The 14,240-nt window shown below is 36.0% G+C and overlaps 1 protein-coding gene across 1 annotated transcript; it reads left to right on the top strand.

Annotated features, from left to right (window-relative positions):
- Positions 1–226: 226 nt before the first annotated feature.
- On the top strand, positions 227–5,161 carry LOC138396932 (NKG2-A/NKG2-B type II integral membrane protein-like). The gene is made up of 6 exons (XM_069490726.1): positions 227–413; positions 806–901; positions 1,428–1,481; positions 2,001–2,152; positions 3,761–3,861; positions 5,050–5,161. Exons 1-6 carry the CDS (start codon positions 227–229, stop codon positions 5,159–5,161), a joined length of 702 nt encoding a protein of 233 aa, XP_069346827.1.
- Positions 5,162–14,240: the final 9,079 nt, after the last annotated feature.

The following is a 14,240-nucleotide window of genomic DNA, read 5'->3' as shown; positions in this document are numbered from 1 at the left end:
TTTATATCACAGGAATATCTTTGTAAAAATATTTTGCCCTAAAACACTTATTTAAGCTCTAAGGAAATTAGAGTGAGAACTTTAGATTCTTCAGTGCAAAATGAGAACCAATACGCACTCTCCACCTCATCCATTTTGACTGTACTAGGAATCTTGACATTATATAAATGATTTCTTAAGTCCAGGTTTCATAGAGCACAGTCCTTGACATCACACAGCTGCAGAGATGGATAATCAAAGAGTAATCTACTCTGAAATTAAGCTGGCCAAAAATCCAAAGAGGCAGCAAAAGAAATCTAAGGATACTAAAAGTTCCACTTCAGGAACCGAACAGGAAATAACATATGTTGAATTAAACCTTCAGAATGCTGCTCAGGATCTTCAAGGGGATGACAAATCTTACTACTGCAAAGGTAAAGCACTTAATAGCTCCTCCATACAACTAACTGTTCTAGGATGTGCAGTTGGGATGCAGGGGTGCGGAGAAAGAGTAGGATGTTCTTACATAGTTTTATTCATGGAAATAAGAGTTCTAAGTTGAGATATGGTATTTAATATGAAATATGCAGATGAATTTTACTCACACATTGTTGAAATTTGTAGTCTCTGTGCAACAAATCATGGAGCACTACATGTACTGAAAATGCAACCGTATATTCTGAGAGAAAGATTACTGTGGTAGATGTGGGTTTGGGGTCCAATTTTATCTCTGATTCCCTGTGGATGTGGGGTCTCTTGTATGTAAATATTCCAACCAACTGTCTCTGTCTCTGCTTTCTCAGTGTTTCTATTTCTCTCCCTGCAGATTTACTGTCACCTCCAGAGAAGCTCACTGCTGGGATCCTGGGAATCATCTGTCTTGTCTTCGTGTCCACCGTGGTAACAAGACTTGTCAATCCCTGTAAGTAGGTTTTGGAAGAATAAAAGGGAAGTTTAATAGTTGATATTTGGAAGTGTCTCTAAACATTTCATAGTATGAAGGAATAGAATTCACATTTTAACATATATTTTGGACTAAATGAGAAATGGTTAATCTGAATTTTTCAAAAGTATATATGAAAGAATAATTGTAGAGACTCTTTGCTTTTAATAATATGCATATATTCAAACTTCATAACTCAAAGACATGTTATAGGAGACTGAAAAAGCTTACCAAGAAATACAAATTTTTGAAAGTGGTTAAATCAGATACTTACTTGTACTGTAAATAATAGTGTAGACAGAGATGGTGGTTTGGTTTTAAAGGCCTTGTAAGGATTTTTTTTCCCCCAACCCTTCACAACTTTATTAATGTTTTCTTGCTAAAATCAATTTTAATTTAGATAATTCTAATTCTACGTGATAATAGCAAATTTCAAACAAAAACTAAAATTATTGTGACCTATTCAGATACTAATTTTTAATAAAGATTACTTTAATTTTTCTAGCTACAGAAACAAAGAAGCAGAACAATTCTTTTCACGCTGTAAGAAGTCAGAGAGGTACTGATATTAGTCATCTTATATATTATCTTGATTTTAGGCTGTGTAAAATGATAATAGATATTTTGGGGGGCAATAATTTAAATATTGGGCAATAAACATTCATAAATAAAGATCATAGGAGGGCATTCCCTTTTCTTCAAAAAATAAATAAAAATACTCATTTATAATCCCTATACCTCTTTTTGCGATTTGACTCAAATTACTACTGCAATCAGTTGATAACAGTTAAATAATTTTGCTATTACAAAAAAGTAGTTTTGTTCAGTGTTTTTTCAGACAGATTCAGGGTGGATTTATGTTTTATGCTTTGATTTATGTGGCAAGATAGTTAGGCAATTAGAAACGGACCCTTTTCTGTGTGTGTGTATGAGTGAGGATGTGTTTTTTTACATGTTATCAGCTTATCGGGATGCATAAATATGTTATAAGTTTATAAACATTTACAAATACATAGAATGGTTTTCATTTTAAAAAATTCATACTCTTTCTGGATAATAATTCATGGTCTTTCCTTAGCATATCATTGTGGTCGTTGTGCAGAGGGGTGGTTCACATATTCCACCAATTGTTATTCCATTGGTAAGGAATCAAAAACTTGGGATGAGAGTGTGACGGCCTGTGCTTCCCAGAACTCTAATCTGCTTTACATAGATAATGAAGAAGAAATGGTAAGATGTTATATGTTATATCTTTATTAACAACTCATTGCAGTCAATATTATAATTGTAGAATTCATTAATATTTAATACATACAATTAGCTTATTTACTTTCAAACCTGTAAATATTCCATCAATTGACCTCACAATAGTTTATTTATATTCATATGTTGCTAGTGCATATTAAATTATTTTCAATTCTTGCTTCTCATGCAAAACCATGCTTATATCAATTCTTTCATTTTAAAATAGATTTTTCTATTTAATTTTACTAAATATGAAGAACTAAGCACATGATGAATGTGCAGATTGATGATGGGGTGAATGGACCCACGTAATACAAGACAGATGATGAATTAGAAGTCTCCAACCCCAATGGCCTCACCCCTGTGTATGCCCTGATCACTTCTCCTTCTCCTTCCCCAAAATACTGCCCTGACATCCAACATATAAATAAGTTTTGCCTGTTTTAGAATTTACATAAATGGAATCATACATTATGCATTCTTATGTCTGTGTCCTTTCACTCCCATGTGATATATTTACAATGTATTCATACTAATGAAGTTAGCTGTAGTTTGATAATTTTCACTACTATATTATGTACCTATAACATTTTAAAATCCATTCTGTCCGTTCTCTCTGGATGGGGGACTTGAGTCTCATGCCCTCAGGGACATAGAGGCTTCCTTAAATGGAGCACTTGTAGTCATGGCATCCCTTTGCTGGTCCCCTCAGCCACACCCACTCTGGTGTCTCTTGGTGGGGAGCAGACTCACTTCCTCTGGCTACTTACTGTTAGCAAGTCTCCTGATAGATCCCCCTTGGTGGTGGTGCCAGCCTTGCTGGTGTTGCTGGCAGGACGCCCTCTCAGTGCAGAGTGAGAATGAACTTACCTGAGGCACCTCTCATTGCCAGGTTGGGTTTTGGGAAACAGGAGGCCTACGTTACTTTCTTCTGTTGGGTGGGGACTTAAGATGTCCTGATCCTGGGGTCCTAAACCATTCCACCTTTCTCTTTCTACCTTTCAGTGTCTCTTTTGCTTGTGTCTTTCATAAGTTCCAGAATCCATGGTTGTATTTAGTAAGTAGTAGCACCTGTACTGGACCACTGATGTTTCACAAATACCAAAACAGAAAAAAGTTGGGGTTTAAATAGTGTGGTGCCCAGAAAACCATTATTCTTGGCTTATATGGCAGCCTTTTTAATTCCATTCCAAACTGCAAACTCTGAGACATGTAGTAGAAATATACTTTGATTTAATATTAGCACGAGGAGAAATGTATGTACAGTTTCTAGAAATTTATTTAAATTCATGCTCTTTTTGTTTGCCAACATGGGTAAATATTAAATTACATGGATCATAATTTTCCTCATTATGTAAGAAGAAGAATGAAACTACTAAGTATAAATGTTTAAGAGTTCATTCTAAGCAAAAATTACAAAACTTGTGAAAGTCTTTGTTAATATAAAAAGTGGTTTTCAACTTTAATATATTCCTTAAAATATTCATTGTTTTGACAATTATAGATCCACTTTAGGAACATGCTACTTGCACTTTAAAAAATTTGTAAAATGTTTCATAATTATTTAAATGTAAAATATTTATATTCCTATAGATATTTCTGGGCTCCCTGCTACGTCAATCATGGATTGGAGTCTTTCGTAACAGCAGCGATCATCCATGGGTGTCATCACATGGCTCAGCTTTCAAACTTCAGTAAGTTTTTTTGACTGGTGCTATATAGTAGAAAAAATATAAAAAGGAGAAATTCAGAATAATATGAGTAAGTTTAACTTGAATTACAGACATGAAAAATATGTTGGAAGTCAGTGAAATGTTGATATAAATATTAAAGAATGGACCACAGTAGTCCCCTGTTATTGCTGGTTTCACTTTCTGTAGTTTGAAGTATTAGCAGTCAACCATGGTCGGAAAATTATGAAATGAAAATTCCAGAAAATAACACTTTATGAGCTTTAAATTGCTCAGTGTTCTGAGCAGGATGGTGAAATTTCACATTGTCCCATCTGTCTTGCCTGGGATGTTAATCATGTCATGTTCACACCCTAGAGGCAACACACCGTTTAGTCACTTAGTAGCCCTCTCATTTTTTTTTTTTTTTTTTGAGACAGAGTCTTGCTTTGTTGCCCGGGCTAGAGTGAGTGCTGGGGCATCAGCCTAGCTCACAGCAACCTCAAACTCCTGGGCTTAAGTGATCCTACTGCCTCAGCCTCCCGAGTAGCTGGGACTATAGGCATGCGCCACCATGCCCGGCTATTTTTTTTTTTTTCTATATATATTTTAGTTGGCCAGATAATTTCTTTCTATTTTTAGTAGAGACAGGGTCTCGCTTTTGCTCAGGCTGGTCTCGAACTCCTGACCTCAAGCGATCTACTCGCCTCGGCCTCCCAGAGTGCTAGGATTACAGGCGTGAGCCACTGCGCCCAGCCGCCCTCTCATGATCAGATCAGTTGTCACAGTATGGCAGTGCTTGCGTTCTAGTGCCTCTGACTGTATTTAATAATGACCGAAGAGCCTAAGAGTAGTTTTGCTGGAATATTTTTATTCTTATTCTTTTGTGTTATTATTGTTGTTAATCCCTTCTTGTACCTATTTTATAAATTAAAGCTATCATAGGTGTTATGTATAGAATAAACAGTCTATAATAGGATTCAGTAAAATAAGTGGTTTCCGACATCCATTGGTGGTCTTGAAACACATCTCCTATAGAGATGGGGGACTACTGTGTTCAGTTTTCATAATAACCAACTCTTACTAATATTACATTAAAATGTCATTAACTATTTTCAAAAAATTCTTTTCTTAAAGTACATGGAAAATACTCTTGTTTCATTGAATATCCCCATAATATATAATAGTCGTATGGATTTTTCTCCATTACAGAATAGCAGAAACAGCACATGGTAAACGTAACTGTGCTATTCTACTCTCAAATAGACTTCAATCAGATGGATGTGGATCTTCAAACAGATATCATTGTAAGCACAAGCTTTAGAAGTAAAGCATCTGAGTTTGGAGTTGGTCTTGTAATTTTATATTTTGTACAATGGAAATAATATTATGATTGTATGAGTCAAAATGAATTGTTACTTGTTTTAACGATGAAAAGATTTTCAACTATAATATTCATAGTATAGTACACACACCACAAAGAACAGGATGTCATTGCTTTTGTGTCTGGCTCTTTTTGCTCAACATTGTGTTTGTGGCATTTAACCTTTCTAAAATTTGAATGCTATGTGAATCTGTTTATGTGAAATATCAAGGATAGGGAAACCCTTAGAGACAGAAAGTGGAATAGTGGTTGTCAAAGGCTAAGGAGAGGTTAGAATGGGAAGTGACCACTAATTGGTGTGTTTTTCTGATTGGGGTGATGAAAATTTCTAAATTTTGGAAGTCGTTTTAGTTGTAACTCTGTAAATATACTAAAATCTACTGACATACACTTTAAATGGATGAAATTTATGCTATCTGCATGACATCTCAATAAAAGCTATTTGAAAATAATTCTGGCATTATGTTTGGGACTGCATTCATCTCTAAAGTCATATTTAAACATTGGGACTCTATATAAAGTAGACTTTTCCAATCAATATCATTTTATGTCTGGCAATTTATTAGATTTTCTTTAATTTCTCTCTGTCATATTTTGTATTTTTTCCTACTGAAGTCATACAAAAATACAGATATTTCACATTTATGCTTTTATAAATAGCACCCTCATTTTAAAATTTCCTTTAGTTATTTTGTTGCTGTAAATAGAAATACAACTGACATTTGCATGCTGTTCTTATACTCAGTTATCTCATTGATTTTATGTATTAATTCTACCAGTTCAAGTGTAGGTTTTTCTGGACTTTTTATATACTCAACTATTTTATCTGTAATGATCACACTTTTATTAAACATATGTTTCCAGGTGCCATAAATGTTTTTAAATTTATTTTCACTAAGTTTTTATTTCCAATGATGAAAAGAAGGTACAATATTGGTTCTATGTATACGATATGTATTATTTACACTTTTTTGATAAGAAGCTTTCAACATTTCATACATATTTATGAAGTTTTTATCAAAGCTTTCTCATATTCAAGCAGTTTTATAATATGCCCATATTTCTAATAGATTTTCCTTTGAATCAATGTTACATTTTTGATATACTTGCATCAGTTGAAATGATGTTTTCTCTATACAATGTTTATAAACTGAACTACTTTTATTCTTTTAGATGTTAAAGCAGTCTTGCGTTTCTGATTTACTGGTCATTCTGTATTGGCCCTTAAAAAAAAAGTCAATGAATATATTACATTTAGAGTGAGATATGTTTCTCCATCCATGTTCATAAGGAGATTTTATTATGTTTTGATTCATTGCTACATATTTGAGAGGCCCTGCTGTCAAGGCTACACTGGGACACATTCCTTTATTAATAACCTGAAAGCCTTTGTATAGACTGCTGTTTATTATTCAATAGTGATGCCATCTGAGTTCGTAGAATATATTGGTAGAAATGTTTATATAACAAACTCAATTTGTTTGATACATACATGTAGGGTTTACACGGGTTTCCGTTGTTTTACCACATTTTCATAATTTGCATATTTTAGGAAATTTTTATTTTACATGGATATTAAACTGTATTTATAAGATGGTTTTATTGTTTGATATCTGTAAAAACCATAGGGTATTACCACGTTTAATCTAGAAATAAAATATTTGTGCCTTCTGTGGTTCTTTCTTACATAGTCTTTTATCAATTGTGTTAAGTTTTCAATGGAAAAATCTTTGGTTTTGTTGATCCTCTCTACTAATTGTGTCTCATGAGTTTATACTATTTGTTCTTTTCTTTCTTCTATTTCACTTATATTTAATTTAATTTAATTTCAGCTTTTCTCTTTCAGTGCCTTTTTGAGAGAGACACAAATTCTCATTAAGGCAACTGGAAGATTTTGAACCCAATTTGTTTTGTTTCTTGACATCATTCAGCTAAGTTTCTTTTTAAAGTTTAGCTGGTCTCTTTTACCTTGCCAGATGCCTGAGGCCACCAGGAGGTATGTAAATTGTAATCTACCCCCAAGGCAGTTGTCAGTCCCTGTGCTATTTTAGATGTAAAAGCTGACCCATTATCACTTTGAAGGCTCAGAGGAGAGGAAGACCAAGTGAAGTATGATTTCCCTTAGTGATATTTTATGCGCCTCTGTTGCCCTTTCTGTATGGGTCAGGTATGTCTCAACCCATCCTGAAAAGGTGTCCACCAATACCAAAAGATATTTATAACCTCTGCATCAATTCATTACAGTAAAATCAAGTTGCCAGTCTTCCCCCATATCTGCCTCCTCACTGGATTGGCTCCCCCTTGTGGATTATTCTGGATACAGAGGTAGCATGAAGCAGTAAGTTATTTGACTAATTTGTCCAATCCTGGAATAATCACCATTTTTTTCTAAAAGGATCTTCAGAGGCTCAGCCCTGATATGGAAAGCCTGATGGAAGCTAGAAACTGCCTCTTGAGAGATATTAGAAGGGATGAAGGGCTTTCTCCCTTGTTCCCACCATTCTGTGGGAGTAAAGAAATATGCCTTTTCTTTGGCCCATTCCTCCTCCTTTTTAGAATACACTGATTTGTCCTGTATTTCTAATGGTGTGGGTACAGTTTGCAACACTGCTGGTACAAATTCCTCTTCCCGCGCCACTCTCTTGGCCACACTGGTGGCCTTGTTATTTCCTTGTGCTACATTCCCCCTCCCTTTGGTGTCCTTTACAATGTAGGACTCAGACTTCTTTTGGTAAATAGACTGTCTGTAAAAGTTTCTGAAACTCTTCTCCATGTTTGATCAGAGAGTTTCCGGCTAAGAGTAGCCCCCTCTCCTTCCAAATCTGGCCATGTGCATGGTGAATCATAAAGACATATTACTGCCAGTGCATATTTGTATTCTATCCTCTGCCAGTTCTAGTGCCTGCCTTAGGACTATCAGCTCAGCCTTTGGGCTGAGGTGTTTGGTGGTGAAGGCCTGCTCTGGAGAACCTGAGTGTGGGAGACCACAGCATATCCAGCCCTCGATGTCCATCTGTCACCATACTACTTTCATCAGTAAACCAAATGTCCCCTGGATTTGACAGAGGGGTATCCTTTAAATCTGTCCTTCCTGTTGACTCTGTTAGTATTGATTCTTTACAACTTTGATCTATAGTTCTGTCCTCCCTCTGTTCTGTCAGAATAGTGTGTTTGTATTTAAGGCCACACAGGTTTCCAGGGTGACTTCTGGATGTTCTATTAGGAGGAGCTGATATCTTAGCAACTCACTATTGGAGAGTAAACTTGGCCCATTTTTGGTTAATGGGGAGCCAGGCTGTGTGGCACTCAAACATTGAGAGTCCTGGAAAAGACCAACTTTTGTGCTTCCTCTACTAGTTTGGTTGCAGCAACCAATAGTCTCAAGCAATGGATCCATAGGCTACAGGTTTTAGATTCTTAGAGAAATATCTCACCAGCCACAACTCTCCTGCAAACTCTTGCACCAAAACTCTCATCGCAACTTTTCTTTTTTCGTCAACATGCAATATAAAGGACTTGTCTAAATTAGGTATTCTGGAAAATTCCTCTGTGAATTACCCAGGGTCAATGGAAAAACTTCCCAGTTTCTCTTTGCATGTTTTTAGCTCTCCCATGGAGAATGGCACATGTACTCTCCTAGGCTGCCCTCCTCGTCCCGGGATATCTCCTGCAGGGGACATATGGGAGGTTGAGGGACATATTCAGGTGGAGCCTGAGGCCCACTGGGGCAGAGACTACAGCCAATTGCTTTTCCATCTCCTGACTCCTTCCCCTTTCTTTCTGTTGGCACCTCTTGACACACAATACTCAGTGCTAGCGGTTGTCTCTTAAGGACTTAAAGTCCTGAACATATGGAACTTCTGAACTGCTTCCCCTCCCCTCTACAAAACCCTCTAGCTGTAAGATGGTATTGGAATTAAGACTCCATTTACTGGTCAGGCCAAGATTATCCATCTGTAGTTGGTATTAGGGCCCGGCTGTGTTGCAAAAGAATATTTGCAACACAAATATTTCTTTGTCCAAAGGCTGGACAAATGTTTGGACAAATGTTTCTTTGTCCAAAGGCTGTTAAACCCAAGGATCTTCCAATTTCTTAACAAACATTCCAGGGGTGAATTTGTGGATATTGACATTTCTTGTCCCATGTTTCCATGGGAGAGAAGAGAGGGTAGTCTACTCATTGGAACTGGCATTGCCAGTTCCATTTGGTCAGTTTTTCCTTTGTACTAGTCATGGACAGTGGAGAGTGTTTCCTGTGGACATGTCGCACTCCATCTTACATGGACAGAGCCCTCTGAACCCCATGCTTTCCCCCAGGAACCACAACAGATTCCGGAGGACAGAGACATCCCTTACAGGGTGTGCACCCCCATCCTACCCTTGATCCCCCGGACTTGATGTTCACCTGTGCCTGGATACCACATTTTTGTCTTTGCTTCCCTGAGTCCCCTAGCTTGGATGGCCTCCCAATCTGCCCTGGTTTTTACCAGTGACCATAGTGAAAGAATTGCCCATTGACTCACCTGAGAGGATGCTGAGTTCCTTCCCTGTGTCTTTCAGGGAGTCCATGAAGAGGTTCAACACAGCCCATTTGTCTCTTGTTGGGTGGGGTGTAACCAGAGCTCCCTTAAAGCCAACGGCAGAGCAAGCCCATGGGTGTTTGAAAAGAGCACCAGTGACCCAGCAAGCAGATAAATCAAGAGCGAACACCTCTTCCAGTTGTGAGAAAGTCAGAAAACAAAAAGGGCAGCAAGAAAGTCATGGAGTTCCTGGTTTGACCCACAACTGGACACAGTCTAGTGTGGCCAGAATTCACACCCAAGGGAGAAGGAAAGGAAAAAGCTGATGTTTAAGTGCTGCAGTAGGTAGACATACATGCTCCATCACCTTACCTTAGCAAAGAAAAGGCAAGAGACTTAGGAACAGCCACAACACACACAGGAAGCAGTAAAAATGCTGGTAGTTGGGCAAAAGCAGCTGGGGTTCAAAGGGTAAAGATGGCTTTTTTTTTTTTTGTTATCTTCAGTTTCAATTAAGTATCCAGCTGTTCCTGATGACCTTGAGTAGTGATAACATATTAATAGTTCAGTGAGATTTTCACAACACCTGTACCATAGCAACCACAGCTTCAGCAGGCAGGAGATGGGCAGTTTAACAAGCTCCACATTTTAACTCTATAGTGGCAGATTGACCCTTTGAATTCTGAACATTTGATGTAGTTTTCCCATTAGTTTAATCTGCTGTACAACAACAGAAATTTAAGAGGTTTCAAACAGAAGTCCCATAACTGAGAACAGAAAAGCTTCATTGCTTTGACTAGAAATTTCCCCTTTAATTGCAGCCAACTTAATCACACACAAAAGGGGTGGAGAATTCCCAGGATGGCCAGTCTTCCCCTTTTCTATCCTTGTAAAGCAATTTCTGGGGGTTGCCATGGTATTTGTAAACTTCCATGGTGCTGGTGGGTGTGATTTTTACTATGTTAATGAAGGTAGGTCACTTGAGGTTACTGTCACCTTATTTATACACATGCTCCAAAGACCTGCTTTTGTGGCTTTGATCATATCTCCACTTTGTGGCCTCTCTACCTCTTTCTGGTTGGTCAGTCCTTGGAGACCCCCTATCGCAGACCAAACATCTGTTCAGTCCTTGGAAGCTCCCTTGACATGTCTTCTGTTCCTTCTCGGTGGCCCCTTTAGGTCAGTTTGTTCCTCCTACTGTAGACAAAGCATCTCCTAGTGCCATATACTCCTCTCCCTCCTTATCGCTACCTAACAAGGTGCATTTTTATTTATTAAAGATGTATTTTATAATAATTTCCCTTTGGACTTCATCACTGATGCTCTTGTTTTTAGAAGGATGTTATTTAAATCTTCAAATATTTGGGGATAGTTCAGGTATCTTTTACTATTGATTTCTATGTTAGTTATGTTGCGGTCTGAGAAAATATTTTGTAGGATTTCTGTTCTTTTAAATTTGTTCATATATGTTTTATGACCAATCTTGATAAATGTTCCGCGCAAGTTTGAGCATATGTAGTCTGCTGTTGTTGAATGAATTATTCTATAAATGTTGACCATGTCAAGTTGACTGATAGCCCTGCCTGCTGGACCTGTCAATTACTGACAGAGTAATGTGTTGATATCTCCAATTACTGTAGTTTATTTGTCCATTTCCCTGTGAAGTTCTGTCAGTTTTTGGCTAATGTATTTTATGCTCCGTTGTTACGCACACACTAAGGACTTTTGTCTTATTGGATACTTGACGTCTTTATCATTTTGGAATGTCCCTCTTTATTCTTGATAATGTTCCTCGTTTTGATAAATATATGTGATTATAAGGTCATGTCCAAACAGTGAAAATGAATTTGAGAGTTAAAAACTTTATTAAAAATATGTTCAGTTTTGTATTAATTTTTTGTTAATTAACAATATAGAAAATTGTTGTGTTTGAAAACTATTCAAATTTAAGTCATACTTTCTCTTTTGATACTTGTTAACTGCATTTACTAATTTGACTATAATTTAAGATAAGCAGTTTTTAGTTTGGATTGCAAATGGCTGAGTCTAGGGTTGGGGAGAAGAGCCAGTCAAGGGAAAAAAAAGGTGGAAACTTAAATGTATTAACTATTTTAATTTTCTGAATAGTTTATTTAAAAAAGTTGTTTATATTTTATATTTCTCTCACAAAGACTTCTTTTTTTATTTATGCTCTTTAAAAGTTATGGCTGTTAGAAAAGTAGAAAAGAAAAAAGGAATACTTACCTGAATTATATTTAAAATATAATTTTGTGCTTTTCCATCTGTACTACTGAATGAATAGAAGTTCTGGGAAATAGCACTGATTCTATACCATTTTTTACTGAGTTAGCATATGTCACCAGTTACTGTGTTAGTCCTACCATTCCAGAGAGAAGTAAGCATAGTCCATCAAGGCACTTGTAATAGACAGGGTAGCGGGACATGGAAATTACAGTGAACAGCAGTAGCACAATGGCAAATGTGATCCTGGGCTGTGATAGGAGTGTATAAAATGCGCCTTACCCAAACGCTTAGGCTGCAGGGAGTTTGCACTTGTGAAATTAGTGTTTTGGGATATTTATAATTGAACCACACAAAAAAGAAGAGACAGCATGTTCAAAAACATACTATTTTCTGTGTCAATATTTTTCATATGCTCTAGCAAGGAATAAGGACAACAACATAATAGATAAAATACTTATTGGTTCTCAGGGGCTGAGAAGAATTATAAAAGGAGGTGGTGTAGCTCCTACACTCAGGAAGCACTTACAAGTGAAATATGACCAACAAAGTTAAATGTATACAAAAACTGACTGTAGCAGAAGAATGAATAGAAATAACAGTGTGTGAGAGTGGTTGGACATGTGCAATGGGTGTTTTTCCCAGCCTTGTAGATGTACAGCAAACCTTAATGCTGCCAAGGTTGTGATGGAACCTCTGTGCCTTCTAGAGCATGTGCAGTTCAGCCTATGACATCAGTATGGTCCGAGGTGCTGTTTACTGACTACTTGGCTCAAAGCAGTGGCCTAAATTATGTGTGAACGGCTTAACAGAAAGTTTTACAATCAAACAATTTCTGTAAATATATTTCTTGGCAACAGAAATGCCAAAAAGAAGATCAAATATGGAATTTTTCTGGGCAATGAGATGGATAAGACACTGGTAGGGAAAGTAAGGTTGATCTCAAGATATTCACAAATATATTAAAAAAGAGGAAAAGAGAAGACTAAGCTCTCATACTCATCAGCTTAGGAAGTTTGACCATGAATATATTGTGTGGAGGGGAATCTGAAAGCTTAGGAATTATGTTGCTAGGGCTTGCATCAAAAGTCAATCAGCTTTTTATTAGAAATGATATTAACATACATGAGTTCATCTTTTTCCACTGATTGCATTTACAAACACAGCAGTACAAATGTAAAATTTATTGTTATAAAATAGATTTGCTGGAAAGAAATTTATATCTATAATTGTGAGTCAGTGACTGAAAGTAACTTTACAAATCTATTAATTATTTTATTCCTCTGAGGAATGATGTTTTCTTAATAATCATTTCTTTAATTAAACATATGTGGTCTAATTGTACACACAAAATGGCTTTTCATGTATGTATTAATATAAACAGTTTGTATGTTTTCACATGGAGTTTGGAAATAATATTAAAATATAAAAAATAACATTGAAAAGACTATTTTGTGTTTCCTCTTTGTTTTCTCTTTGAAAGTGATTTGTTTTAAAAATAATTTGTCTTTTTAATTGACATTTCAGTTATAGAACCAAAAGTTATGCTTTACAAACCTAAAATTTCCTATGCACTGTGGTAACATTTATGGGGGATTGATATATAAAGATACTATTTTTTATAGATTTGCATTAAATGCCTTGTTTAATGTTTAGCTGTATGATTTTGCTTTCCATTTCTGATGGATAGATTTTTCAAAATTTCTTTAGCCTGACAGAAATGAGAGTCTCTGGTGTACAGACACAAAATCAACTATAAACTTACTGATAAAGAAATGATAAAGCTGAATTTCTAAAACCCATGGTTAGAAAGGTGTTCTTAAATATGTAGGTTATAGTCTATTATAGTCTAGAAAATTGTCTTACTCAGGAGTGTAGAAAGTGTTATTTCAATTCTGAGGAATGCACAAACTTGGGAAGTTTGAAGACAGTCTTTACTATAATAAAGGAATAAGAATAAATTTGATTCTATGATTGTTGGGCAATGATGCAATTTTGCAAAGATGCAAAGATATTATAAAAATGGGTATAGCATCAAAAATTCAGAATAAAATTGCAAATTGTCCAATTCTTTCAAAAACAAAGGGTAAAATTTTGCATACCTTTGAATTATTTTGTTAGAAGCTAGTAAAGTGGAAAATTTTAGTTCATGAAATACAGTGCAATTTGAGCTTTATTGATGTTTCAATTAGATTTAGTCTTATTGGAATATTTATTTACTTGAGGATGCTTATTTGAGAGAAGAAAATCTTATTTAT

The sequence above is a fragment of the Eulemur rufifrons genome, chromosome 16 (assembly GCF_041146395.1).
Source record: "Eulemur rufifrons isolate Redbay chromosome 16, OSU_ERuf_1, whole genome shotgun sequence".
Lineage (NCBI taxonomy): Eukaryota > Metazoa > Chordata > Mammalia > Primates > Lemuridae > Eulemur > Eulemur rufifrons.
This window is presented reverse-complemented; position numbering and strand designations above follow the sequence as displayed.